General features: G+C 41.7%; 1 protein-coding gene and 1 long non-coding RNA gene across 2 annotated transcripts in view; one reads left to right on the plus strand and one right to left on the minus strand.

Moving 5' to 3' along the window:
• LOC126395214 (uncharacterized) overlaps positions 1-26590 on the minus strand; it is a 903426-nt gene that overhangs the window by 18792 nt on the left and 858044 nt on the right. The window lies entirely within an intron of this gene.
• Positions 1-26590, plus strand: part of galt (galactose-1-phosphate uridylyltransferase) — a 56624-nt gene that overhangs the window by 11802 nt on the left and 18232 nt on the right. Inside the window, exons 6-8 of the mRNA XM_050052467.1 lie at positions 927-983; positions 13591-13713; positions 25765-25897. Of these exons, the coding sequence (XP_049908424.1) occupies positions 927-983; positions 13591-13713; positions 25765-25897 (313 nt within the window). The remainder of the gene's footprint in view (positions 1-926; positions 984-13590; positions 13714-25764; positions 25898-26590) is intronic.

Genomic DNA, 26590 nt, shown 5'->3' on the forward strand with positions numbered 1-26590 from the left:
GCAGAGTGGGCTCTATCCAATTCAGACAAGTGTTGGAGAAAATGTGGCCCACACAAACTGGAACCACATTCATATTTTTACTTTTGGCAGGATGTGTTAATGCCCTGAGAGCAGTGTCGCATCAAAATATCCCCAAAGATCCCCCAAGATTTTCTTCTCGAGGCTGGTGGCTAAGGGAGATCGTGCCTTTGCAGTGGCTTCTCCAAAGCTCTTGAAGCCCCTCCATTTTACACTTAAAGACAAATCTTAAAACGTACATATATATGGCCTTTGGTTGTCTGTAGTGGTTGTAGTGTAGTCTTTTATTTTGTACAGCGCTTAAGTCAACTGCGCTTGTTTTTAAATAGATAGATAGATAGATTAAATGAGTAATTTCCTAATTTCTTGTTTTCCTTTGGTATTTTTTGTTATATACAGATAGGCAATAATGATTGTTGGGTAATATGTATGTTGATGTTATCCTATGTCAAGTGTCTGATCATGTGACAAGACAGTATGTGCATAGTAGCGTGCACTGTGGCCCGTTGTAACTACCTTACACCACTGCTTAGGAGCCCTAAAAATTCTCACTTAAAAAACAAAAGCGTACACAGCTGCTGCAGGGGAACTGAAACAGTATTACTATCCAAACATCAGCACCAAGGACAGCACCATTCTCCCAGTCCCTCCTGTTGTGGGCGTCTGCATCAGCAAAGATTCGCTCTATTCAGGAGTCCTGAAAAGAGACTTGTCCACTTTGACCTCTGACTCATGGAGGACAACAGCGCTGACGTGCAGCGTACCACTGAAGGACTGCTCACCTTCTTCTTCTTCTGTTCTTATCTCTTTAGTTGTTTAGATTTGCTTTGCTTTAGTCTTGTCGCTCTACGTACGAGCAAAAGGGCAAACTAAACTCTGGATTAACTTCTCTTATTTTCTCCCTTTAGATTTTCGAGAACAAAGGAGCCATGATGGGCTGTTCAAATCCACATCCTCACTGTCAGGTACAAATGCACACACATGCACAAACAAACAAAGTATACATCTGACTTGCACAAATGCGCAAATGTAAAAACACTGAGTGATTTCAACCACATGAATAAGTTAAATGTCCTTGAAGTGCGAGCATCAAGTTCAGACATATAGACATACATGAACACACACACTGGGAGCGTCTTTCAACACCACTGCTTTCAAGGTGCAGCATTAACATGAAATAATAGGAATGCTTTCATCACATGTTGGCACGCTGCGTGTTATGTCACCGGTTCAGTTTGCACGTCTAAGATCCTTGCTTTTCAGATTGGCCGTGACAGTCAGGTTGGATGTGTTAAAAAGGACTCATTTAAAGTTCTGAGGCAGACGAGTCTCAGCACAGAGGCTGTTAATTGCCTCCACATTCAGAAATCACAGATGCCTGTGTGCCGTTGTCACATTTAGTGTAAGCGTGTGTCTGCTACTTCTCCGTTTTCAGATGTTTTTTTAAATGCGTAACCACATCTCACTGTTATTACGGCATTTTCCTGCCTTTTGATGTTTGCCTGTTCAGCAAGGTGATTCAGACAAAACTAACAACTCAGAGACGCTTCCTGTCAAAATGTCACTGCGCAGAGTGATGCTGAGAGAGAGCACAATCAGGAGGGAGAATGACAATAACAGGATGGTTGGAGCAGACAGAGGGATGTGTTGCAGCAACACTGTCGATATGGTCAAACAGGAACAGGAAGACGGGCCCATCGGAAATGAAAATGCCTGCTTTTAGCTTGAGAGTAATACAAGCTGCTCAAAGTCTGTGTGTTTTCTGAAGTGCTGAGAAAGTCCACCACGAAACAATCCTCACAACTTGGATTCATTTTTATGAAAAACCCTTTTGATTCTCATGATCTGAGGACCCTTAACGGATTAAAGGAATACGAATAGCTTACAAGGTAATAGAGGAATGGACTCATAATGGTGTATATTTCTAACCATAACCAAGTGGGTTTCGTGCCTAAACATATCAGCACATTCACTACAGTGTTGTAAAAAAGTTTCAACATATGCGCTACATTATAATGTGCATATCTGTGGTTTGCAGGAACACACAATGCCCATTACATTGCTCATAACTTCACTGTAATGAGATTGCTTTCTGATTGGTTGCTGCTGTGAGTGGAAACCAATAGTACTTGAGTAAAATCTCACCAGAAAATGATTTTGGTAGAAGTAACAGTCATCGATTGGAATATTATTTGAGTGAAAGTCTTAAAGTAGCTGGCCTGCACTTCAGTATCAAAAGGAATTTTGTTATATTAAATATACTTAAAGGATAACTTAGGTATTTTTCAACCTGGGCCCTATTTCCCCATGTGTATGTGTGCGTATGATTCATAGGTACAACTCGTTCTAAAGTTGGTTCAGTACTGAGGGAGGCGGATGCAGCCGGCAGCCATGAAATGAGCTAAAACGGTAATGGGGGCAAATGCGTCCCATATAAGTTTGCGCATTAAAAGTGCTTTTTTTCACCACTGACCGGTTCAGATCGCCAGTGCTATCTCTGTAAATAGCATAGTAAGCGTTTCCCTTACCCTTCACTTGCTCTGGGCTGTGACGTCATCTCGCGAGAGCTTTGCTTGTTGCCGGAAGAAAACAGAGGAGCCATGCTGAGCGCCGCTCAGAGTGGCGCTGGTTGTCCCGGAGTACAGTTGAGAGTTTTACTGCATCGATTGAAAACAATGGTTCGTGTTTGTGCTTATCCGAATTGCAAGAACAGGATGTCGCGCAACACCCCGTACAGCTTTCATAGGCTGCCTTTGTCGGACGGCGAGATGCTGAAGTTGTGGCTAGTTGTGCTACAAATGGATGCTAACACTCCTGTCCAGACACTGCGCCTTGCAGACCATCGGGTCTGCAGTGCTCACTTCTCCCAAGATGACTACTGCCAGCCGAAGAAGAGAAGACATCCAATCCCGAAACACCTCTTCCTCAAGAAAACGGCGAGAGCTACAGACACAGTGGAGCAAAGCTCGTGACATCACACAGCCCAGAGGTAAGGGAAACGTTTACTATTCTATTTACAGAGATAGCACTGGCGATCTGAACCGGTCAGTGGCGAAAAAAAGCACTTTTAAGGCGCAAACTTATACAGGACGCATTTGCCCCCGTTACCGTTTAACTCGTTTCGCGGCTGCCGGCTGCATCCGCCTCCCTCAATACTGAACCAATTTTAGAACGAGTTGTACCCATGAATCATACGCACACATACACATGGGGAAATAGGGCCCAGGTTGAACAATACCGAAGTTATCCTTTAAGTATCGAAAGTAAAAGTACAAATAAATGCTGTCAATAAAAAAGCAAGCAGTCAGAACTATGAAGTTTATTTCTTTCTAACGTATAAACCACCTTAAAAATGGAACATATCTTACACTCCAAGAAAGAAAAAGGTCTGCTTCATAACTTAAAGGAAGTTGAAGCGCAGCAGGGAACATCTTCCACTGTTCATAGGGGATGAATGTGTGGAAAGGGTTCAGAACTTCAGATTTCTTGGCATCCACATCTCCAGTAACCTCACCTGGTCTGTCAATACCACGGCTGCGGTGAAAAGGGCTCAACAACGTTTGCATTACCTGAGGCTTCTGAGAAGGGGCGGTCTGAATACACAGCTGCTGGTGGTATTCTACCGTTCTGCCATTGAAAGCATACTGGTGTACTGCATCACAGTCTGGCACGCTGGCTGTTGTGCGATGGACAAGAAGGCTCTGCAGAGGGTAATAAAACTGCCCAAAAAATCGTCAGCTGTTCTCTCCCCTCCCTTGATGACATCGCCAGTAGCGGCTATCTCAGCAGAGCCTCAACCATCATCACAGACTGTACGCATCCTGGTCACCATCTGGTCCACCTTCTGCCCTCTGGGAGGCGCTACAGATCACTCAAAACCCCGACTACCAGATTCAATCACAGCTTTTTTCCGACGGACTCAATAACACACACACACCACACACCACTAATGCTCCTTCCGTGCAGTACAAATAATTGACTCTTCTCCATGTGCAATATTCTTGTTTTATTGATTGTTTTTTATCTATTTATTTATTTATCTATGTATGTATGTATGATATGAGATGAGATATGTGAATCTGGCACCTAACAGAGCAGCACTTTTAATTTCGTTGTATTGTTCTCAATATAATGACAATAAAGGCACTTTGACTTTGAACAAAATCCAGTTTTTCCTTTCCTCCTATTCCTTCCTTCCCCTTTTGTTGTAAGTAACTAAGATGCTAAGGGGAAATGTAATGGAGTAAATGTGAAAGTCAACAGAAATGTAAGAACTCAAACAAAGTGCAGGGGCCGATTTTCCTTAAGATTTTCCTTAAAGTCTGAGTTAAGGATCCCTTGGTAAAATCGGTTGCACAAAACATCCTCAAGTCTGTTCCTTAAGGTTTCCTTAAAATACTACCCCTTATCTTGTTCTTCAATGAAGGAATTGCTTAGTTTGTTAAAACTGTTGCACAAAGAACCCTAGAAACCAAGGCAAAAACATAAAGTACTTCTGACTCCATCTTAACCGCAACATGGTTGAGTTTATGGAGAGTAATGAGAAAATTAAGGCATCTCGAGAAGAGGACACGCTTAATGATGAGCAAGTGATTTTGCACTTTAAATTTGATCAGAAGTCAATTTATGATTGTGACCATTTCCAAAGCTGCCCTCTTCCATCCATCATTTTATGCAACGGGATCTTTCCAGTCAGTTATCGGAAACTTGAGGTGTTTTGTGCAACCCAAAAGTACTGTAACACAGAATCATTACTTCATTACATTACATTACACCACTGGTTGTAACATTATTGGTTCATCACGTTGATCACGTTTCCGTTTCCGCTGAAGAAGGAGTGTGAGTTTGTTTCCTGTGCTCGGTGCTTGGTTTTTGATTACTATTTCTGGACTCTTTGACTACTGATTCTTGATTACGGACATTGGATTAAGTGCTTGATCTCCCGGTTCGACCCCTGCTTGGAAAAAACGCCGATTTTATTCCAAGTTCCACTGCTCAACATTTGTGAAAAATAATAAACTATTTAATTGCAGATAAAGGCAGAAAACAATATATAACATGTTAAACACATGAAACCCTTCAGGTCTCGTTCATGTCAAAGGCAGCACGCAGTAAAATCCTGAGAGTTTTCACTGAGTATTCTTCCAAAACTTTAAGAAACAGGTTGATATTTTTGGAGAAGTAGAAAAAGAAACTGCCAATTAACACCTCTGAAGTTTTCTAATTTACAGGTTATGTCTCAATCCCAAAATGTCGCACTGTTTCTTAAAAAATAGTGTCTTAATTATGCCCTGTTGTCCACAGATACAGCAGCAGTGTTAGAGAAGTTGACCAAAAATAAAACAAAAAAACAAACCAAGAAAGTTTGCAGCCTCCGAGGTGAGGAGCTTATTAAAGTGTTACTGTAACTCTGCAGTTTTGCAGCTAATTGCATTGATGATTTCCTCCTCTCTAAGTTGATCAATGACATTTCAAATCCTCAGGATGTTGGATTGACTGAAATATTTGGCTCCCTGCGGGACAGGTAGAAACAAAGGTGATGTTTTCTAAGGCTTGAATTGATTTTAAGGTTCTCCTGTTTGCCCCCATCCTACATCGCAGACCTCCTAACACCGTATTTTACACCCAGGTCCCTCAGATCAGCTGACCGGGGGCTCCTGACTGCCCCATGCTCCAGCTTTGAGCTCAGGGGTGATCGTGCCTTTGCTGTATGTGCCCCCAAACTGTGGAACAGCATCCCAATCCCAATCAGATCCGTCCCCTTCAATGACTTTTTGAAATCCAGGCTCAAAATCTACTTTAATTCATTAGCGTTTTAGCGTCTTATTCCTTTTGTACAGCACTTTGGTTTTTAAATGTGCCTTAAAAATACATTTGAGTGGAGTCCAGTGAGGCTGTAATATAGAAATAAACAGCAGAGGGCAGTATGTGACCTCAGAATAACATGGATTCAACTCACTGTATCATATACTGCAGAAAGCTGCTTAAAAAAAAGGTAGAGGACGATAGAAGCACTGTACGACAAACAACTTCCTGATTAAGACGATTTAAAAACCCCTACACCATATGTATTCAGGTGCTGTCAAAGTCTCTTTTGTACTTGTAAAAATGTTCCAAGATCAAAAAATGTGTGTTTTGTTTTCATGTGGTCCACTGTGCAAGAATTTCAGACACAAAATCAAACCTAGATCTGGGCTTTGATGCTGCTTTTAAAAAGTTAGAGCAGTTTTGTTTCTTTTTTCCTGCAGTCCAGATTTCCCTTTCTTAAGACATCAAAGTCCAAGAAATGAGTTGAGTAAATGTGTGCGTGTACAGCCAGACAACCCCTCCAGGCCAGAGCGCACGAAGCACAGATCTAAATCTTTGAAGAATAACGAACAGAAAATGTTAATCATGTTCTGCAGGCGGCGTTGCCTCTGATAACTTTGGTCTCGCAGGGACAAAGCTGTATGTATCTTTCTGTAAGTGGAGGAAGGAAAAACTTGTGCCTCTGGAAGAGTGATCGTCTTTTGCACATAAGTAATCCAGCGTATAAACAGTGTGAATTCTGTGAAGTGCTCAGAATGTGTTGTGTGGAAACATTTGCCTTGCAGGAGCAGATGGTTATTGAGTTTGTATTTCACTGTAGAGGAGCAACACAGTGAAGCTGACGTTAAAATAATAGTTGTTAAAGTGATAGTTCTGGTTTTTTGAAGTGGGGTTGTGCAGGTTACTCCTCAACAGTCAGATAGCAGATGTTGGTTGGCACGTTCCCAGTTTGGAGAAGCGTCAGGAGTGCCGATACGGACGCTAAGCGGTGTACTGCTGTGGCTGTGTCAGAGCCACCAGACTCCATGTTATCATTTTAGCTCACTGAATACAGGAGCTGCTTTTCCACCTTTGCTGCTATCAGATAGTTAGTTAGTGTCGTGGTGTGACTTTGGCGAATCTGAACTAACCCTTTTAAATGCCAAAGTCACACAATAGCACAAACGAAGTAACTGACTGAGGCAGCAGTACACCAGCAGCTCCTGTGTTTTGCAGTGTTAAATTACTGTTTTTCTCAATGGAGTCTGGCTTTGAAGAGTGCGAGGTAACAGCTTCATTTCCCTGTCCGAATTGTTGTCTGACATTAACTTAAAGCAGTGAAAATACTCTAAATACACCATACACTTAAGCTCATATTGATTTTTGTTAAGCTGGGAAATATTATAGTGTAGATGACCTGACGTGACCTCAGCCAGATGACCTGATTTGGTTATGTGAGGAGAGGATCGTTCTCAGAACTGGTTGTCTGCAACAACTGAAGTAATGAAAGTGCCTACAATGACACTATGAATTGTTATGATGTACCAATTCTGCAGCTTTCTCTCGAGATGAAAAGACCCTCAAATGTGCACCTCTATCGCTGAGCCCCTCTTATTTTAAGTCTTGTTTATGCTACAACAATGTCAGCATGTGAAAGGATTATTTTAGCACTATGTGTCAACCAGAGAAGAAAAGCCACATTGACAAACTCAGTATTGGCAACACATTCTCACTCTGACTTCGTCACGTATCGATGTTTGGCAATGGATGCTGTGTCATCTTCACACATGTGGTTGGGGTTAGGCAACAAAAGCACGTGGTTGGGTTTAGAAAAAAAGAATAGGATTTAGCTCTACATTCATATGGGAAGCGAACACCAGCCTCCAGGGTGAAAGTCGGTCGTTGTTGGACCCATCCACCACGCCTCCTGCCCACCCATTCAGACTATTCCCTCCTTCACTTGTGTTGTTGCCCTGCCACGTTTCCCTCTGACACCGCCAGGCACTAGGGCTGCAACTAACGATCATTGTCAACTAATCTGTCGATTATTTCTTCGATTAGTCGACTAATCATTTCATCTAAAAATGTGTTAAAATGTTGAAAAATGTCGGTCTGTCTCTCTCAAACCCCCAAATGATGTCATCTAATGTCTTGTTCCATACTCACGCCAAAGGGTTTTAGTTCACCGTCATGGCAGAGTGTGTAAAGCTGCCAATATTTGAACGTAAGAAGCTGCAATAAGAGTATTTTGGGGCACTTTTATAGTACTTTTCTATGAAAAATGACTCAACCGATTAGTGGACTACTAGAATAGTCACCAATTATTTTCGTAGTCGATTAGTCATCAATTAGTCGACCAATCGTTGCAGCCCTACCAGGCACCGTTACAGAATAACAGCAACTGGCTGCATATCATGCCCACATGAAAAGACAGNACTTTTCTATGAAAAATGACTCAAACCAATTAGTCGACTACTAAAATAGTCACCAATTATTTTCGTAGTCGATTAGTCATCAATTAGTTGACCAATCGTTGCAGCCCTACCAGGCACCGTTACAGAATAACAGCAACTGGCTGCATATCATGCCCACATGAAAAGACGGCTTTTTTTGCCTGTGTCTGACGCCTGAAGTCACTGACCAAGCGCCGGTATTTGGCGACTTTGGAGTGAGACCAGGTTGGTCTTGGTGTCCCTTTTCCATGCCTTGCTTTGAGTAATGATCCCACCATTCTCGGAACCCATCAGCTGTATCGGCGTCTGACTTCTGGCAGATGGCAATACAGCCTCTGGGGACAGACCCCCGATTTTTTGGCATTCCGGTTTGATTTGGGCGGAGGAGGCGAATTTCCGTTTCCGACTTCCGTTTATATATAAGTAAATATGCTGAACCATTGCGATGGATTCAGAGTTTGCAATGACGCCAATTATGTTCCGCCTCATAAGTTCACTGCACGGACCGTTTAACCTGGCAACAACTGCAGCCAGCTCAAACATGATTGGTCAATGTCACACGGACTACAAACAGCCTACAACCAGAAACCAGGGCTCTTCCGCTCTTCTTCTGGAGGCAAGATCTCCGGGGTTTGCATACAGACTCTGCATTCACTGAATGTACACTGAATGGCATTACATAGCTTAGTTAGCATCAACCTCCACAGTTCTTATGGACAAGTTAGCAAAATGCTTGCTGCACATAGGCATTGAGTGTCTTCCTGCTGATACCTCATGTCTTGTGGCTGAAAGGCTCAAGTGCAACACACACCGCCGCCATATGCCGCGCGTCAAAACGCCCGCCTCCATTATATTCTATGAACAAACCCACACTGGCACCAGCCCACTGCTCTATTTCCAGCTCGGCCGGCGCTGCGAGAAAAGCCTTTTATGTATAATAAATGGACCTGCACTTGTAGAGCCTAGTCTTCTAGTCTTCTGACCACTCAAAGTGCTTTTACATTACGTCACATTCACACATTCACACACTGGTGGCTGAGGCTACCATACATGGTGCCAACTGCTGCTCAGTAACCATTCAAAAGCTCTCACACACCAATGGAACAGCCACTGGGAGCAATTTGGGGTTCAGTATCTTGCCCAAGGATACTTCGACATAAGGACTGGAGTAGCCGTGGATGTGCTCTGTCTCTATTGCTTAGCTTTGGTGTCAGTACTCCTGCCTGCTTCTCCAAAACGGGGAGCGTGCCAGCCCATATCTACAGCACTATGGTATGGATAAGTACCTCAAACAACCCCATTTCAAAACATCCAAACCATACCTTTAAGAGTTAAGTTCCGTCTTGTGGGAATATGGTATATACTTTCTCTTTTATACTTTCTCTTGTGTGCTATCTTTACTTTTCTCTGAGAATCAACAGTCTGCTGCTGGATAGATGAGAGATCTGTATACACAAAAACACAGTTGCACAAATAGAGCTGCAGCTACAGATGTTGGCAGGCGCACAAACACATCCACACACTATTATAGATGCCTGGAGGCCTGCAGATATACCACATTAACACATATAGCTCACACATTAACCTTGTCTGTCTCTTTCTGTCTTTACAGGATCATAACCACGGTGCAGCCTTTAGCTGACACTCAGAAATCATTAATATTAACATCACGCTGAGCTGGTTTCTGCTCCCAGTGCAGTAATTGTGTAGAAATCCCACCAAGGCCGAGGGCAAAAACACCAACAAACACTAATACCGCCCATCGTTTTTTAAAGATTATATTTTATTGGATTTGCTTTGTTACGTATTATTCATGGCTCTAAACCCAGGACGATACAGCTATATGACATGAGCCCCAGAGGCAAGGCCGGCAGGACACTCATAAACTGCGTCAGGATTAAAAAGTGATGAAGCTCCTTGATCATCGAGAGGACCCTTTATTTTACATTTTCCCCCGTGAAGTTAATGCGGCTTCTTGTAAAAGAGAGAGAGAGAGAGAAATAATTGTAGGGGCCTGTGACAGTGTGATTCCTGCACTGCATTCTGGGTGAAAAAGTGGAGGAGTTTTTAATCAGAAAACAATTTGCCATGCAGCCTGAAGCAGTGCTCCTTAAAGCAGCAGAGAATGCCTCTGATTATTACTCTGTTCATGCGATGGGATATTATAATTGGAAAAACCTACTCCTGGTGACACAAATATGTTACTTTCACTAAATCTCTGTTTTAAAAGCCCCGAAATCTCTTTAAAAAATTAAGACAAAAGGGCAAAAATACCCCTTGAAAGCCGTTTAAATTCATGCCTACCCTGCAGTATTCACAAATACTAAAAAGACACCAATCTAGAGTGGAAAAGAAAGACCACTGTCAGTTTGAAACACAAACAGCTTTGCTCCTCAGTGCAGCAATGACTAATCAATATTCCGGGGAGGATCTCACTCATCAGAGCATGAATATGTATTGCACACTTGCATTCCTACATAAACTTGTGTGCATTAGTTTGGATGCTAATCATAATAAACCCTTATGTAAATACCTCCCATTCAAAACCCCAGTAACTGTTGTCTCAGGTAGTGATTAATCATGCAGCAGCCAGTCAGTAGTTACATGTTAGAGTCATTCGCCACTCCTTCCCTGCTTTTACAGCCATTAAAACACCATTAAATGTGAACATAAATAATCCGAATGCCTGTCATGATGTTCACTGTTATCCATAAAGGGCTTTCTGAGACGCAGTAGAAGTGCATTATGAAGCTAATTCTGCAGCCCTAAAAGTGTTTTTCCCCAAAGCGTGATTGAAAATGAAGTGCAGTGCTCTAACGCAGATGAATGTTTTGATGGACAGCATCTCATCTGTTTTAGAGCATCAAACGGTCTGTTTTCTCCAGGGATGTTTATTTTTTTCCAATCACGGTTAATATAGGCGTCTCATTTAGAGAGAATACTGTGTGCCGCAGAATGCCGGTTGGTGGCTGATGAGAGGAAACTTTCAGTAATGTGTTTGTTTCTGTTAGATATCAAAACAGCTGCTTTAAACAATCAGGAAGTTATTTTGATCAGTGAGCGTGGGTTCCTGTTTCCATGGGCGCTGGGTGGGCAGACAATAACAATGCAATGCAGGCCAACAAGTCCAGAAAGAGCAGATAATGTGGGATTTATACTTCTGTGTCGAATCAACGCCATACCTACGGTGTAGGCTCTGCGGCGACGTAGAACCTACGCAGTAGCCTGACGTGCACCTTCCCAGAAATGTAACTACACATCGCGGTGACGCAGACCTCCTGGCTATTTCTGTAAGATGAAACCATTTCCCTCAGTGGAAACAAAGCTTTTATTTACTTTAATTTCACAGATAAGAAACAATAAATTGTGAAGACAATAAAGCCTCCACAAAAATAGCATGTTAAGTCTTGTGTGTGATTTATCCTGGCTTCATATGAGCAGAGGAAAACTCTGCTCATCGCTTGGCTAATTTATACAATGTAAAATGCCATAGGCTTGTGCTAATAACGTTAGCATGTTGTATTTATTTGGAAAACATGTTTAGTATGAGACAGTTGTTTTGTCAGTGAACCTTGTGAGTTGTCATGGAGCTGAATTTTGTATCACTACCTGTTAAATGTTGCTGTTGTCCCTGGTTTTATATGAGAAGAGGAAAAGTCCACTAGCTGCTAGGCTAATTTATACAATGTAAAATGCCATAGNCTGCAGAGTGACACACACACACCACCGCACAAGTATAAATGCTCACAACGGCGTAGGCTACAAGTGTAGGGTCTCCCACACGAGTATCAATCACTCACAATACGATATTATTGCGATAGATTGTGATTAATTATCTTTTTTTCCCAACTGTAAACTATTTTCTCAAAGGAAAACTTTGTCAACATCAATTTCACCTCAGAAGATAAAGTTGTCAGTCTGTTCATCTGATTCTAATGACTTTTACTGCAGCAAAATGGGATGCAAAGCAGACAGACTGACCAACACCATTGTAAAACCTGTCAGAAATGCTGCGTACACCTGACAAACTGGACTATTGGCAGATTTAACACCCTTGTTCGAAGCGTTGTCTGTTACATTCTTGTACTGCATTTAGCAGGAGGTGTGCAGTGTTTGCACCGGTCTGACCTTCGTGCTCTGCTCTAGTTTTGAGAACGTGAGACAGCAGTCTCCAGTCCTCTGTGAGATAATGTGGCGTTATAGTCACATATGAATCCACTGACCTTGAAGTCAAGGCGTCACAAGTTAACGCCACCCTTTCTGCTTCACCCAAAGATTCCTCAACTTCATTCTTCACTCCTTTCTCCACATGAAGTCGGTGATGTTGTTGCTCTCTGAGAGTTGGATGGTAGTTGTGGCAAGCTAAGAGTGTCCAGTGTTGGTTGATTTTTTGGCAGAGGGTCTATGTACCATACCGACAGTGTTCGGTGGAAACGGGGCTGTAGGCACAAAAACAAAGGAAAATAGGGTCCAGGTTTTACCGAAATACCAAGTCCCGAAGTTTCCCTTTAAAGCCCCTTAAATCTTAGTTTTAAATCTTAAGCATTTCTCTATAATACTTAACTTCCCGGTGGTATTTACTGAGAGTTTAAGTGAAACCTCCGCTAATCTGCTTCATCAGGACTGTGTGGTTGAGGTTTGCTCAGATTTGATTGACAGCCGCTCGCCAGCAAACAAACAACCCAACAACTGATTCTGACTCAGATGTTGCTAAATCATGATTGATGCATGGAAATGAGAGACATCAACTTTTTTCCAACATATCCCCATCCACTTCAAACCAGTGACAGAGAAAACATCTTGTGAAATAACCACAACTGTTATAAGTTTGGCAGAATTTTTTGCGTTTGCGTACTTAAACACCCCAACACTCACAGTGAGAAGCTGATTGAGAAAATGTGTTTTCAGGGCCTGTGTATGGCCCCTTGCTGTTCGCTGTGATGAAGTACCTATCTCAATTACATTTTAGTGTCTGCAAGTTGATTTTTTACACTGTATTGAAATAAATGAAAGCCAGCGGCTGCAGGGGGAAACTCATTTATCAATCTAAAAAGCCCGAATGGGAAAATGAAAGTGAGTTTTGAAACTCAGAAATCCCTGCACCTGTGAAACAGCCATTGATTGAATAGTATTGATAAATAACCCCATTAAATCACAGGTTTAATGAGGTCATTTGAAATCAGGGGAGAGGGGGAAATGTGGGCAGATTGCTTGTTACCACGTTAATTCTCTAAACAGACAAACACATACATAATGTTAAGGTTTTCTAGATTTCTGTTGTGTCTCATCAACGTCTTCCTCCATCTTCTTCCTGCTTCTTGTGATATCGTAGGTGTGGGCCAGCAACTTCCTGCCTAATGAGCCGGCTCTGTCAGATCGCTGTCAGAGAGCCTACTATCAGAAATATGGAGAACCGCTGCTGCTGCAATACGCCAGACAAGAGGCTGAGAAAAAGGTACGGACATATACGTATAAACACAAAGGCAATACGGTAACACTTTACTTGAAGGTATCTACATAAGAGTGACACTCTCATAACTATGACATGACACTGTCATGAACTTGTCATAAACATTATGTACATGTCATAAACGTTTATGACTGCTGTCATTAAGTGTCATTTGGTTTTTGTAATGACAAGCTGACATTGTTTGGGTTGTCTTGATTATGACAACTTGACATTAACCAGGATGACATTACCAGAATATGTCTTTGTCATAACAACTTGACATTAACAAAAAATGCACCTCTTTTTGTGTTTATGACAAGGTGACATAATGATTATTATAATTAGATGTGCAAGGTTACAGACTCATTCTAACACTCGGTCGGATAGATGTCTGGCAGGATACGACACAAAACTGGCTGTCATAACACCATTATGACCTTAACATTAAATGACATCATATGACATTAAATTTGTTTGGAATGTCCTTATAATGACAACTTGACATTAACCAGAATGACATAACAGGAAGATGTCTTTGTATCAATCAGTATGTCAACTTGTCATAAACACAAAGAGTATTTTTTTGTTAATGTCAAGTTGTCATTATAAGGACATCCCAAACAAATTTAATGTCAACTTGTCATGACAAAGACAATTTCTGGTAATGTCACTTTGATTAATGTCAAGTTGTCATAATAAGGACATCCCAAACAAATTTAATGTCAACATGACAAAGACAACTTCTGGTAATGTCCTTATAATGACAACTTGACATTAAATTTGTTTGGGATGTCCTTATAATGACAACTTGACATTAACCAGGATGACATTACCAGAAGTCGTCTTTGTCATGACAACTTGACATTAACCAGAATGACATTACAGGAAGATTTCTTTGTAACAATCATTATGTCAACTTGTCATAAACACAAAAAGAGGTGCATTTCTTGTTAATGTCAAGTTGTCATAATCAGGACATCCCAAACAAATTTAATGTCAAGTTGTTATGACAAAGACAACTTCTGGTAATGTCATCCTGGTTAATGTCAAGTTGTCATTATAAGGACATCCCAAACAAATTTAATGTCAACTTGTCATGACAAAGACAACTTCTGGTAATGTCACTTTGATTAATGTCAAGTTGTCATAATCAAGACAACCCAAACAATGTCAACTTGTCATTACAAAGACAACTTCTGGTAATGTCATCCTGGTTAATGTCAAGTTGTCATAATCAAGACATCCCAAACAATGTCAACTTGTCATTACAAAAACCAAATGACACTTAATGTCAGCAGTCATAAACATTTATGACATTACATAATGTTTATGACAAGTTCATGACAGTGTCATGTCATAGTTATGACAGTGTCATGTCACCCTTATGTAGATACCTTCAAGTAAAGTGTTACCGGCAATTCATCTTATTAAAGAACATTTGAGGTCAATTTTACCCTCAGAAAGTTGTAGTTTTCGGTCTCTCTGGTCTCATCTAGGTCCGCTTTAGTTAATATATGCAGCAAATCTGGCATCCCAGTCTACAAAAGGTCAGACACAGTGAATCAACCAATAGAAGCTGCTTAAAAGGCACGTGCTTATATTAAATTGCTAAATGGATTACCTCACTAAAATTTGGATTTGATGACCATGGAGAGTCATTCCAGCTAACTGTGTGATAATAGTTTATAATAAACATCGGTGGAACGTTTTAAATGTCTCTAAATATGAGAGTTTTTCTCACCGTGCCTACCCTCATTGCCTCTCCCTTCATCCATCCACTTCCACCTTCCCCATCATGCTTCCCCCTCTTTCTCTCACTTCATCTTTCTCCTTTTTCCTATCAGCACACCGCCTGTCTTTCAGTCGGTGAAGCGTGTCATTGGACAGCAGAGATGCTCATTAGCATAATGCTGCGGCATCCATCTTTAACCTGCGTGAATATTAGGAAAACCAACTGTGTGTGTGTGTGTGTGTGTGTGTGTGTGTGTGTGTGTGTGTGAGAGAGTGATGTTCCAGTCATGTGTGTGCGGAGCATCAGCAGCAGTAACCATCAAAGGCAGCGGCTAACAGAGCACTCAGCGCATTAAGCTTTATGGCAAACGTCTAATTAGTAAGCAGACATTTGGTGGAGGCTGTGAACTAAGTCTCTGCAGGAGAATTAGACCTGACAGAGACATGGCTTCTTTACTTTGCTCCCTCAGAGACATGGCTTTTTTGATACTTTACTATGTGATGCACTTAATCTCAGGTTATATTCGCAACTAAACCCCCTCTTGAAACTGGGTTCACTTGTCTATCAGTGATAAGCCAATCAGATGTGCAGCCACTTTACTCCTGATGAGATAAACAGTCCTTGCAGTCCTTTATTACCTTTTAGGCTTCCACCTCGAAGTCGTCCTTTGAGTTTGAGTATTAATGGCAGGTTATAGATGAGCATTTGATGTCACTCTTTGTTTCTTGTGCTGTGTTTGTGTATGCACGTTCTTACATCTGTTTTAGATCGAACAGAAAGCCTTCATTTTATTACTTTTTAGCATTTCATTAAAAGTTTGTGTCAGAGAAAGTCCTGAAAAGCAAACAACAGCAAGTACATTTTTACAGGTGTTTATTTAACCAGACTGTTTAGTGTTTGTTCACACTGCCTACTAGAAAATATGAAGTTGTCTCAACAAAATAAATGCAGAAATGATGTTATTTTTTGCAGCCTTACTTTTTAAAGCTTTAGAAGAAGCAGTAGAATATTAAAATACAAACTTTTTTTAATTTAATTTATTTTGTTTGAAATGTTTATCTTCAATGAATAGTTTGATATTTTGGAAGACACGGTATTTATCTTCATGCCGAGAGTTAGTTGATAAGATTGATACCATTCTCAGGTATGCATGCACCATAAATACACAGCTATAGAGCCAGCAGCTGTTAGCTTAGCCTAGCATATTCTGGTTACATGTTGTTGAGGTTAAATTTTTTGTTTTACTGTCCTGCCTATATGTAGACATAAGGGATGTACTTTGTAGTAGAACGACCGTCATTTACGTTGACTTCTTTTGGTTGCATGACCATGAAACCTTTTTGGGTGGCAGACTTTGGGCCTTTTCCACTGTCACTTTTGGCCGCGCTGAGTCAAGCCATGCCACGCCGATTTGCACTTCCATTATCAGATTAGACACGCTATGCCACTCAAAGCTGCGCCACAGATGGACCTTCCTTCCAAAAGCGGGATAGCCCACCATCAAGTGGTGACGTCTTCTATATTAAAGGGATAGTGCACCCAAAAATGAAAATTCAGCCATTATCTACTCACCAATATGCCGAGGGGAAAGGGGGTAGCAACACAACTCCACCTAATGCAGGCTGACGGCGCCCCAGATTCAAACGTCCAAAAACACATAATTGAAACCACAAAATATCTCCATACTGCTCGTCTGTTTTTAGCTTGCGCACGAAACCAGCGAAAAAACAGAGTTCAAATGATGTTTTTCCAAACAACTTTTTATGTCGGGGCTTCAGGACACTTGGATCACTACAGACGAGCAGTATGGAGATATTTTGTGGTTTCAATTATGTGTTTTTGGACGTTTGAATCTGAGGCACCTTAAGCCTCCATTAGGTGGAGTTGTGTTGCTACCCCCTCTCCCCTTGGATCTCCGCAAGTGTTGTGAGGACTCTAAAACTTCACCTGAGCCTCCATCGGCATATGGGTGAGTAGATACTGGCTGAATTTTCATTTTTGGGTGCACTGTCCCTTTAACGGTAGAAAAATGGTACACAAGAAGGTTAGTGTAAGGACGTGATGGGGTGGTTGCCTGGCAACACCTGCAAAATGCTTTCTTTTTGATCGGGGCCTAAGGCAGAGTAAGGTGGGCCATGCCTTCACGATCCTAGGGTTCACAAATTCGCACCCTGGACCATTTTTGGGCTGGGCGACCAGTGTAGACTCTATGAAATTAATTACTGGTCAGATATTGGCTGAGCTAATCAATGAATCAAACATCATTTCAACTTTATTTTACACCAGGTATGCAACTACAGAGTTTAGCATTCACACTAGACATTATAACAGGACAAAATGATTAGTAGCCTGAATAAAAGTGGGGACAAAGTGAAACCTGCAACTACTTTGCTGTTTTTCTTTCCTACAACAAATCTGCAACAAATCAGCGTCATTATTTTTGGCTGATTAGCTGCGACACACAAAGCTGAAATCCACTTGGTCTGTCTCAAGAGTAGGGTCTCTGCACTTGAATTAAAGCTGATTCATTTGAGTGACTAAAAGAAAAGTATTTCAGTTACCTTTAAGAATAGTTGAAGAGGGAGAATGGGTTTGATGGTAGAGTAAAAAAAACAAAAAAACAATGGAGTTTGAGCACAAAGTGAGAAGGAGGCAGAGAAGCAAGACTCAAAGTCTCACAGATGTGGAGGTAAGAAGAGAAAGAGAAATCAGACAGCCACTGATTCATTCAGGGAGCGAGCTGATACCTGTTCCACTGGGAGTGTGTGTGGGTGTGTGTGAGAAAGAGAGGGGGGATAGCATTAAGGTTTAGAGAAGAGAAGACACTTGAATCTCCTAGACAGCTGCTCATGGGGACTGACCTTTATAAAATCAGCACAAGTGTGTGTGTGTGTGTGTGCGTCTTTGTGTGTGTGTGTTTGCAAGAATGCCTTAAACTACTCGTTCCTGTCCACTAGTGTGTGTGTGTTTGTGTGTGTGTGTTTGTGTCTCTCTTTTTTTGCTGCTGTCTCTCTGACCCAGGGTTAGGACCGTAAATTGGCACACTGCAGTGTTTGGAGGAGTTTGAATTGGGGTTCGGCTCCTTGGTGACACTCTTGACTTTGAAACAAAAACTTTCTAAGCTAATTGAATAAAACTCTTTGGGATTTGCAGTCTGTGAGGTGTCTGTTTTAGAACATCCTCCTTCTCCCTCTTCACTCCACTCCTCCTCCTCCTCCTCCATCCTGATTCCCTCTTATTTTTCTATCTTCATTCTGCTCCTTTATAATCCTGTTAAAGGCAGCAGAGGACAAATGTGGTGGGAAAAGATTGTGAGGAAGGTTACGGAGGATGACTGAGACAGCTGAAATCTTGACCAGAAAAATCTGTTGAAAGGAAGTGTAATATGTAAACTCAGTGTTTTGAATAACAACTCAAAATGTCATACATAATGGTGTCAACAGATCCTCCTTTTTATTCCCTGCTCTTTCTCTTTCTTTCAAAAATATCCGCTGAAATTGAAGCTGTTAGTCAAAGTCTTATTGCAGCAGGCACTAAGTAGAATCCTATACTGCAAGTACAGTTCATTAAGAGAAGTGAACACTTTGGGATTCAGTTAGATTACTCGATGTTTTCCTCCACAGTTATTAAACACCACAGCATTCCCTGTAGATGCCTTAATTATGCACTAATGCCTGGACAAGTTTGTTCAAACCTCTGGGAGATTTATGGCCCGGGATGCCCCAACACTCTCTTTGCTTTGGTGTATGCTTACTGCTAATCAGTTTTTTGATTTTAATTAGTTTTTATACTGTTCACACAGAACAGCACAAGCATATATTAATGCAGTCGACTGACATACTGTATAAATGCAGGATAGGAAAAATGAAGTAAAATGAAAAAAGGCAGGATACATCTAAAACTAAAAGAGCCCACCGATTAATATGTAAACTATGCACGTTTCCATCTAACAATGAGAATTTTCTGATCAACTTTAATGTTAGGGGTGCCACTGTAGAAATGTTTATGGGTGTAACTCCCGATGAGCTAGCAGAAGTAGCAATAAATTAGTTATTCCTACAGACTGTCAAAGGTAAGTCCCAGCAGTTAATCATGGTGGCGATTTATTCAACCCAGTCTCACTCTGAAGTCATCGAAAACCGCCACTTGGTCAGTGATTTCTGGTGTCAGACACCAATGAAAAAAGCCCACCTTTCACATTGGCATGATACGCAGCTGGTTGTTGTTGTTGTTTAAAAGGGCCCAGTTGCGTCAGGAGGAAACACGGAGGCAGCGGAAGTTCGAATAGGGTGGGCGTGAGGGGTGTTGGGTGGGTCCAACAACCACCAACTTTCACCCGGGAGGCCGCTGTTTGCTTCCCAAAAGATTGTAAAGCCAGACCCTGTTCTTTTTTCCTAAACCCAACCACGTGCTTTTGTTGTTAAAGGACAAATAGCGTCAATTCTCAGTGTTGCACAGACGTAGTGCTTTTATTTTGGAAGATACTGTATTCAACTGTACATTTCCTGCAAAAACAGAAAACAGAACGTCAGCAACCAAACCACCCAGGATCCCTTGCACGTCATATGTGGACATGGAAAGTCCACGACTTAACGTCAATATGTAACAAGGCCGGAATGAGAATCAGCAGTTATACAATCATGTAAACTGCATCAAGGCAGATGTCACTCAATTTACTTTACATGGAGCTAAAATTCGACTTGATTATGGTAAATGTTTGCCTGATGTGTCAGTAGCCCTATTTACACAGAGATCATGCCAAAGGGCTGCTATGAAGTCCCCTCTCAGGCCAGGCATTTGGAAAATATTGTCTCCCCGAGCTCATATTTCCTAAGTGGGCACCTCATCCACACTCATTGCTGGGGGGGTCGGTAGTGCAAAATCGCTATACAAAATCATAATGGTGTCACTGTGCAAAATTTTATATTCCCTATGAATATAATCCAATTAATCATATTTCCATGTGTATTTTATCTCCACTATATGTCAAGACCTTGTATTTCAAAAAGCAGAGGAAGTCATATTTGTCCCTGACAAAAAATGCCCTCCAATGAATGATTAAACATTAACTGAAGATATTACTGAAAGGTATTAAATCACTGTCAAATCAAGAGTTAACAAAAAGGCTGAACATATTTTCTTAATTTATTCATTTAATCTTGAGGGCTATTTTAATCATATATTGGATAAACTGCATGCTAAACTGACATAGAGTTAAGAGCATATGGTTGTCAACCCTCAGTTTTCCAGTCAGACCCAGCTTATGCAATTCCAAGACTGTTTAGGGACCTCAGTATGCAGAAATATTTGAATACACCATTTTGGAGAAAGGTAGTATTCTTTTTTTCCCTTGCCAAAATTTATTCCAACTTTGGGGCGTTAATTGGCCCCCTGTCTGACAAGATAGCACAACAGCAGCACCTGACAACTCTTTTTAGCAGACTAGCTGTGATAAATCCACTTTATGCTACCTGCTAAGCACCAAACAGCTAGCTCGAAGGAAACAGTATATTTGACTTTGCATTCATCCGGTGGCCAAAATCATATGGATGCCAATATTACTTTCCATCTGCTGTCTGTGTAAACAGGCCGTTGTTTGCGAACACCTTTGCCATAACAAATTTATAAGATGATTATCTGTCAGGACTGTGTGTTTACCAGCTTGTTGTGAGGGTCTTCTGCCCCCAAGTGGCCAAAAAAAATCAATTAAGACAGCGTTAAGGACTACACTGTACGGTCGATCGACCCTGCTGCAAATTGTTGTTTGTGCTCTGAGGCCTCTGCACACCAGCATTTCCATTTCAGTTCATGATCAGACTGAGGCACACGTGGATATGTGCTGGGGAATATATGTTAAAGTGCAGTTGCTGGAAACCCAATGCAAAGAGAAAGACAGAGAGACAGATTGTCGGTGGTGTTTTGGGATTGATATGGAACTGAATTTCATCAGACTCCTACCGCTGCTGTTCAGCACACAAACACACACACTCACACACACTGAGCTAATCTATTTCTGATGGATTGTAATACCAAGGTCAGGTCGTGTTTGTGCCCACTCATCAGCTTGTTAAATCCCAGCCTCTGACACATTCTGCATTTAAACAGTTTATGATAATTGGGCTTCTTCCTGCAACAGGCTATTTCTGACTGACCTGTTTTATTGCCACGTTGATCTCAGTTTGTTGTAAAGTAGGAGCGTTCTCTGTCAGACTTAGTTCCTGTTTTGATTCATGTTGTTCTTGTCTGAGTACACGCTGTGAGATGACTTAATAAGCCAGAGCGGTCTGATCAGGTTCATGTGTGCGCTGTCTTTCCCTGTTTGTTTTTGTGCGTTCATTATGACGTACGTGGGTAAATGTTCCTGAAGTATGGTCATTTCATCAGCGTTTTAATCAACATTTGGCTTTGAAAGAGTTTACAGTAATTATCTAAAGGACTTTCAGAAAAACAGCAGACATAAAAAGAGACGGACTGGAGAAAAAACAGGCAAAGCAAAATCATGAAACGAGATGAGTCGTGGCAGCAGATGGTTCTGGGACCAGCAGTCCTCTCTAATGTGAAATATTAGGTTTGTAGTTGGTAAATTGGCTGCTAAGATGGCTCTAACTGGTTTTTAAGAACTTAGATTCACTGAAGAGATGTGTTCATGAGCTCAATTAGCTGGATGATGTTCATTATGCTCAGATTGTATACACTAATTTCAGATTTTCTGGGTCAGGTCCACTGGCTCCCATTGATGTGAACGATTCTAAAGAGGTTTAGAAAGCAGCAGTTTACTTCTGAGATCTGCAAAAAACAGATATGATAAGTACTAATTATGCTTTGACCTTCCCATTGTAGTTCTTCTGAGTGGTAACGTTCTAAAAGCCACCTCTTCTAGCGCCACCACGAAAGTCAGTTGGGTTCATCCTCTGGGAGCCATGAATGTCGATGCGAATTCATGGCAATTCATCAAATAGTTGTCGATATATTTCCGTCTAGACCGACAGGGTTAGAGAAATGTCAGTTGTTCGTCTTCCCTGTCCATTCTCAAAGGTCGCCACTTGACTGGCTGATGACATTTAACCAGCACTAGGTTTGGTCTTACAATGCAATATTAAAACAATGTAACATTATCTTTTTAAATATACTTCCCCTGTCGAGACGAATAGGTGCAAGTCTGACACACTTTGATTAATTGAGTGTCACTTGGCAGAAATGAAAGAGCTGTGTAACATTTTCAGTTTATGCTTCTGCCAAAGATTCTCGTTGTCTTTCAGCTGGTAGGGGTGTAAATCACTGGGGTCATCACAGTATTATATTGATTCTTTGGACAACAATACGATATTTGCAGATGTTACAAAGTCTGCCACTATACGATTTCGATTCCACGCGATTTAGGGACCTGGGATCAATATGAGATGATATTGTCTGCCCATTTAACACACAATCTGCTTTTGATGACGGTACAGACTTTCAAAATAAAAGCATATACTGAAGATGATGATATGTATCAATGTTTTCATTTTGCATTGATGATATTGGATCATCCATCCATCCATCCATCCATGTTCATATGCTTATCCGGGGCTGGGTCGTGGGGGCAGCAGGCCAAGCAAAGCACCCCAGACATCCCTCTCCCCAGTAACACTTTCCAGCTCCTCCTGGGGGACCCCAAGGCGTTCCCAGACCAGACGAGATATGTAATCCTCCAGCGAGTTCTGGGTCTGCCCCGGGGCCTCCTACCAGTGGGACGTGCGCCCAGGAGGTTGATGAGAGTCAGCGCCTCCAAGTCTGAGGCCATGGTCCTCTGTTGGAAACCGGTGGTTTGCCCTCTCCTGGTTGGGGGAAAGTTACTGCCTCAAGTGAGGGAGTTCAAGTATCTTGGGGTCTTGTTCACGAGTGAGGGTAGAATGGAGCGTGAGATGGATTGGCGGGTTGGTGCGGCTTCTGAAGTGATGCGGGTGCTGCGCCGGTCCGTCATGGTGAAGAGGGAGCTGAGCCAGAAAACAAAGCTTTCAATTTACTGGTCAATCTACGTCCCAACCCTCACCTATGGTCATGAACTCTGGGTAGTGACCGAAAGAATGAGATCGCGGATACAAGTGGAAATGAGTTTCCGCCGTGGGGTGGCTGGGCTCAGCCTTAGAGATAGGGTAAGGAGCTCGGACATCTGGAGGGAGCTCGGAGTAGAGCCGCTGCTCCTACGTGTCGAAAGGGGTCAGTTGAGGTGGCTCGGGCATTGATCATTAAATCTATATATCGATCCAGATCGATGGATTGTCACACCCCTATCAGCTGGCTTGTTTAGTTGGATTGTATCTTCTGGATCGAATAGCTGTTTGTTTTGTTTCTATAATTGTGCCACGTTGTATCCTGTTACATTTTGATAATGGAGGGATTTGTCTGAATAAGTGTTAATTGAAGATGAAGAGACTTTAAACTTACTTCTACGAAAAGGACAACAGAAGTGTAAGAGATAAGGTGGTCAGTTCGTCCATCAGACCAAACAAGGGAGCTACAGGATGAATATCTGTGTGTTCTAACCCCCATAGCTATCATACTATGTAGTATGCCAGAAAAAGATTTGGTATGTCCCAATACATAGTATGTCAAATACAGTTTGCCAAAAATACCAGGATGTCCTACTACATCCGGTCCGATTTTGCAGTATGTAAGTCAGCATGCTTTTCTGGCTTTTTTGACCCACGGTCCTCTGAGCCGCAAACAGATGACAGCTTGACAACACATCAACAGCTGTTTGACAGCTCTCAGAAGTCGCAATGACAGATGACAGCACATTCAAGTAACTAATGACAAGTGGAATAATAATAAAAGTAATATTGATTGTTTAAGTGAACAAAATAATCAGAAATATCACAATCAACAAAAGGACATACCTACGAAAATAACAGTGACAGAGAGCTGCAGATGTAATTTCACTGTCAGAAATATAATATGTTAGGATCCACAATCTGTGCAATTATAACTTTAAATTTAAACCACATAAATTGCAACGTTTTTTTTTAATTTCCAAGGTAACAGATACAAAAGCAAGAGGGTCAAAGTTCAGGGCGTAATGTGATGAGAAAGTAGTATGTCCAAATTGTGTATAAGGATAGAATAAGTATAGGATTTGGAACACACCTTAAGTCTTAGTCCAACAAATGTAGGACATGGACAAGAAGATTTGTTATTTTCTGATGTCTACCAACCATTTTGATGATCTGGTCCACTAGATTTGACCCTGTGTTGCCCACACTGGGACACACAAGCCTCAAGTAGATGTGTCAGAGAGGCTCGCTGTGTCTTACCAAACACACTGTGTGACAAAATGTGACAGTGTCCATGACATAACAGAATTCTTCAGGTGCGCAACATGACAGAAAAGTGTTGAAAATACGTAATGTCTGTCGAGAAACACTCATCAGAAGTGTCAAACGTCCTACTATAAATCAGACTTCAGGCTGGATTTGTAGATTGTGCATTATTCAGACTTGAACTTTAACAGCCACATCAAATCAATAACATCAGCAGCTTTTTACCATCTAAAAAACATTGCCAAAATCAAAGGTATAGTGTCTAAACCTGACCTGGAGAGACTTATCCATGCATTTGTCTCTAGTAGGTTAGACTACTGTAACGGCCTGCTCACTGGCCTCTCCAAACGGGCCGTAAGACAGCTGCAGTACATCCAGAATGCTGCTGCTCGGGTCCTGACCAGAACCAGGAAGTACGAGCACATTAGTCCTGTGCTCAGGTCTCTACACTGGCTTCCTGTGGCTCAGAGAATAGACTTTAAAGCAGCTCTGCTTGTGTACAAGTCTCTCCACGGCCTAGCACCAAAGTACATCTCTGACATGTTAGTGCCATATGAACCATCTCGGACTCTGAGGACCTCAGGGACCGGCCTCCTGCTGGTGCCCAGAGTCAGGACTAAACATGGGGAATCAGGATTCCAGTTTTATGCAGCTAAAATCTGGAACAGTCTTTCTGAAGATGTGAGACAGGCCTCTACTCTGACAATGTTCAAATCTAGGCTCAAAACAGCTCTATTTCACTGTGCATATGACTGAAAGGATCTTATCTGCACTCTTCTCTTTTAAAGTTCATTTTATAATGATTATTTATGTTTTTATTTTGTATTGTGATTTTAATGCATTTTCTTGTTCTGTAAAGCACTTTGAATTACTTTGTGTACGAATTGTGCTGTACAAATAAACTTGCCTTGCCTTATTATAAATGTAATGTGACTGTGAGAAGTGTTCTCCTACTCCTGGAACACAACATGCATAATATCACTTCCCCGAAAAATCAAAAACATCGTAACTGTGTCTCTTCTGTAGGAACGTGTGGTGGTGGAGAGTTCTGATTGGCTGGCGGTGGTTCCATATTGGGCGACGTGGCCCTACCAGACGCTGTTGTTACCACGACGACATGTCCTCAGGCTCACTGACCTGACAGCGGAGGAGAGGGATGGTGAGTGTGTGTGTGTGTGTGTGTGAAGGTGCTGACAGAGTGAGTGACTGAGAGAGCGCTAAGGCAATTAAGACCAGTTTAAGGTGACTCAGCGGCTCTGTGGGGAACCTGCAGCTTTGGTTCCTGGCCAGGGGGCCTCCTGTGAGTGTGTGTGTGTGTGTGTGTGTGTGTGTGTGTGTGTGTGTGTGTGTCTATGTGGTAAAGTTATGGCAGCACATTGAAGTTTATAGTTGTTGCATGTATTTGTTTGCTGTCACCCCCTTTAATATAATACATTTTGTCAAACAATAAAATGCTTCGGTAATCATTAAATAAATCAGTTATTAACTATCATTCACTTCCATTTCTCCTGAACATTATTTTATTTAAATGACTCCAGCAGATGTTGTTGTTGTTGCCAGAGAAGAGCTCTCTTAAGATGGAGGGGATCTGGTGAGATTCCCTCTCAAGGACAAACCTCACTGCATCTGTGAATCAACTCTGGGCTCGTTGGAGAGACTTGTGTTGACAGCTGAGAGTCTGTTTAGCTGATTGAGCTATTGTGCAGTGGCGGTGTGAAGCCCAAGGCACATAGATAAGACGGATTGGTACGATAGGTGTCTTCTGAGACACGGCCCATTACCACTGTTTCACACTGAAGGATCAACACAGAATAACAAATCAAAATCAGATGCTGCAGGCAGTGGATGCCAG

This window comes from Epinephelus moara, chromosome 9, assembly GCF_006386435.1.
Source record: "Epinephelus moara isolate mb chromosome 9, YSFRI_EMoa_1.0, whole genome shotgun sequence".
NCBI classification, from domain to species: domain Eukaryota; kingdom Metazoa; phylum Chordata; class Actinopteri; order Perciformes; family Serranidae; genus Epinephelus; species Epinephelus moara.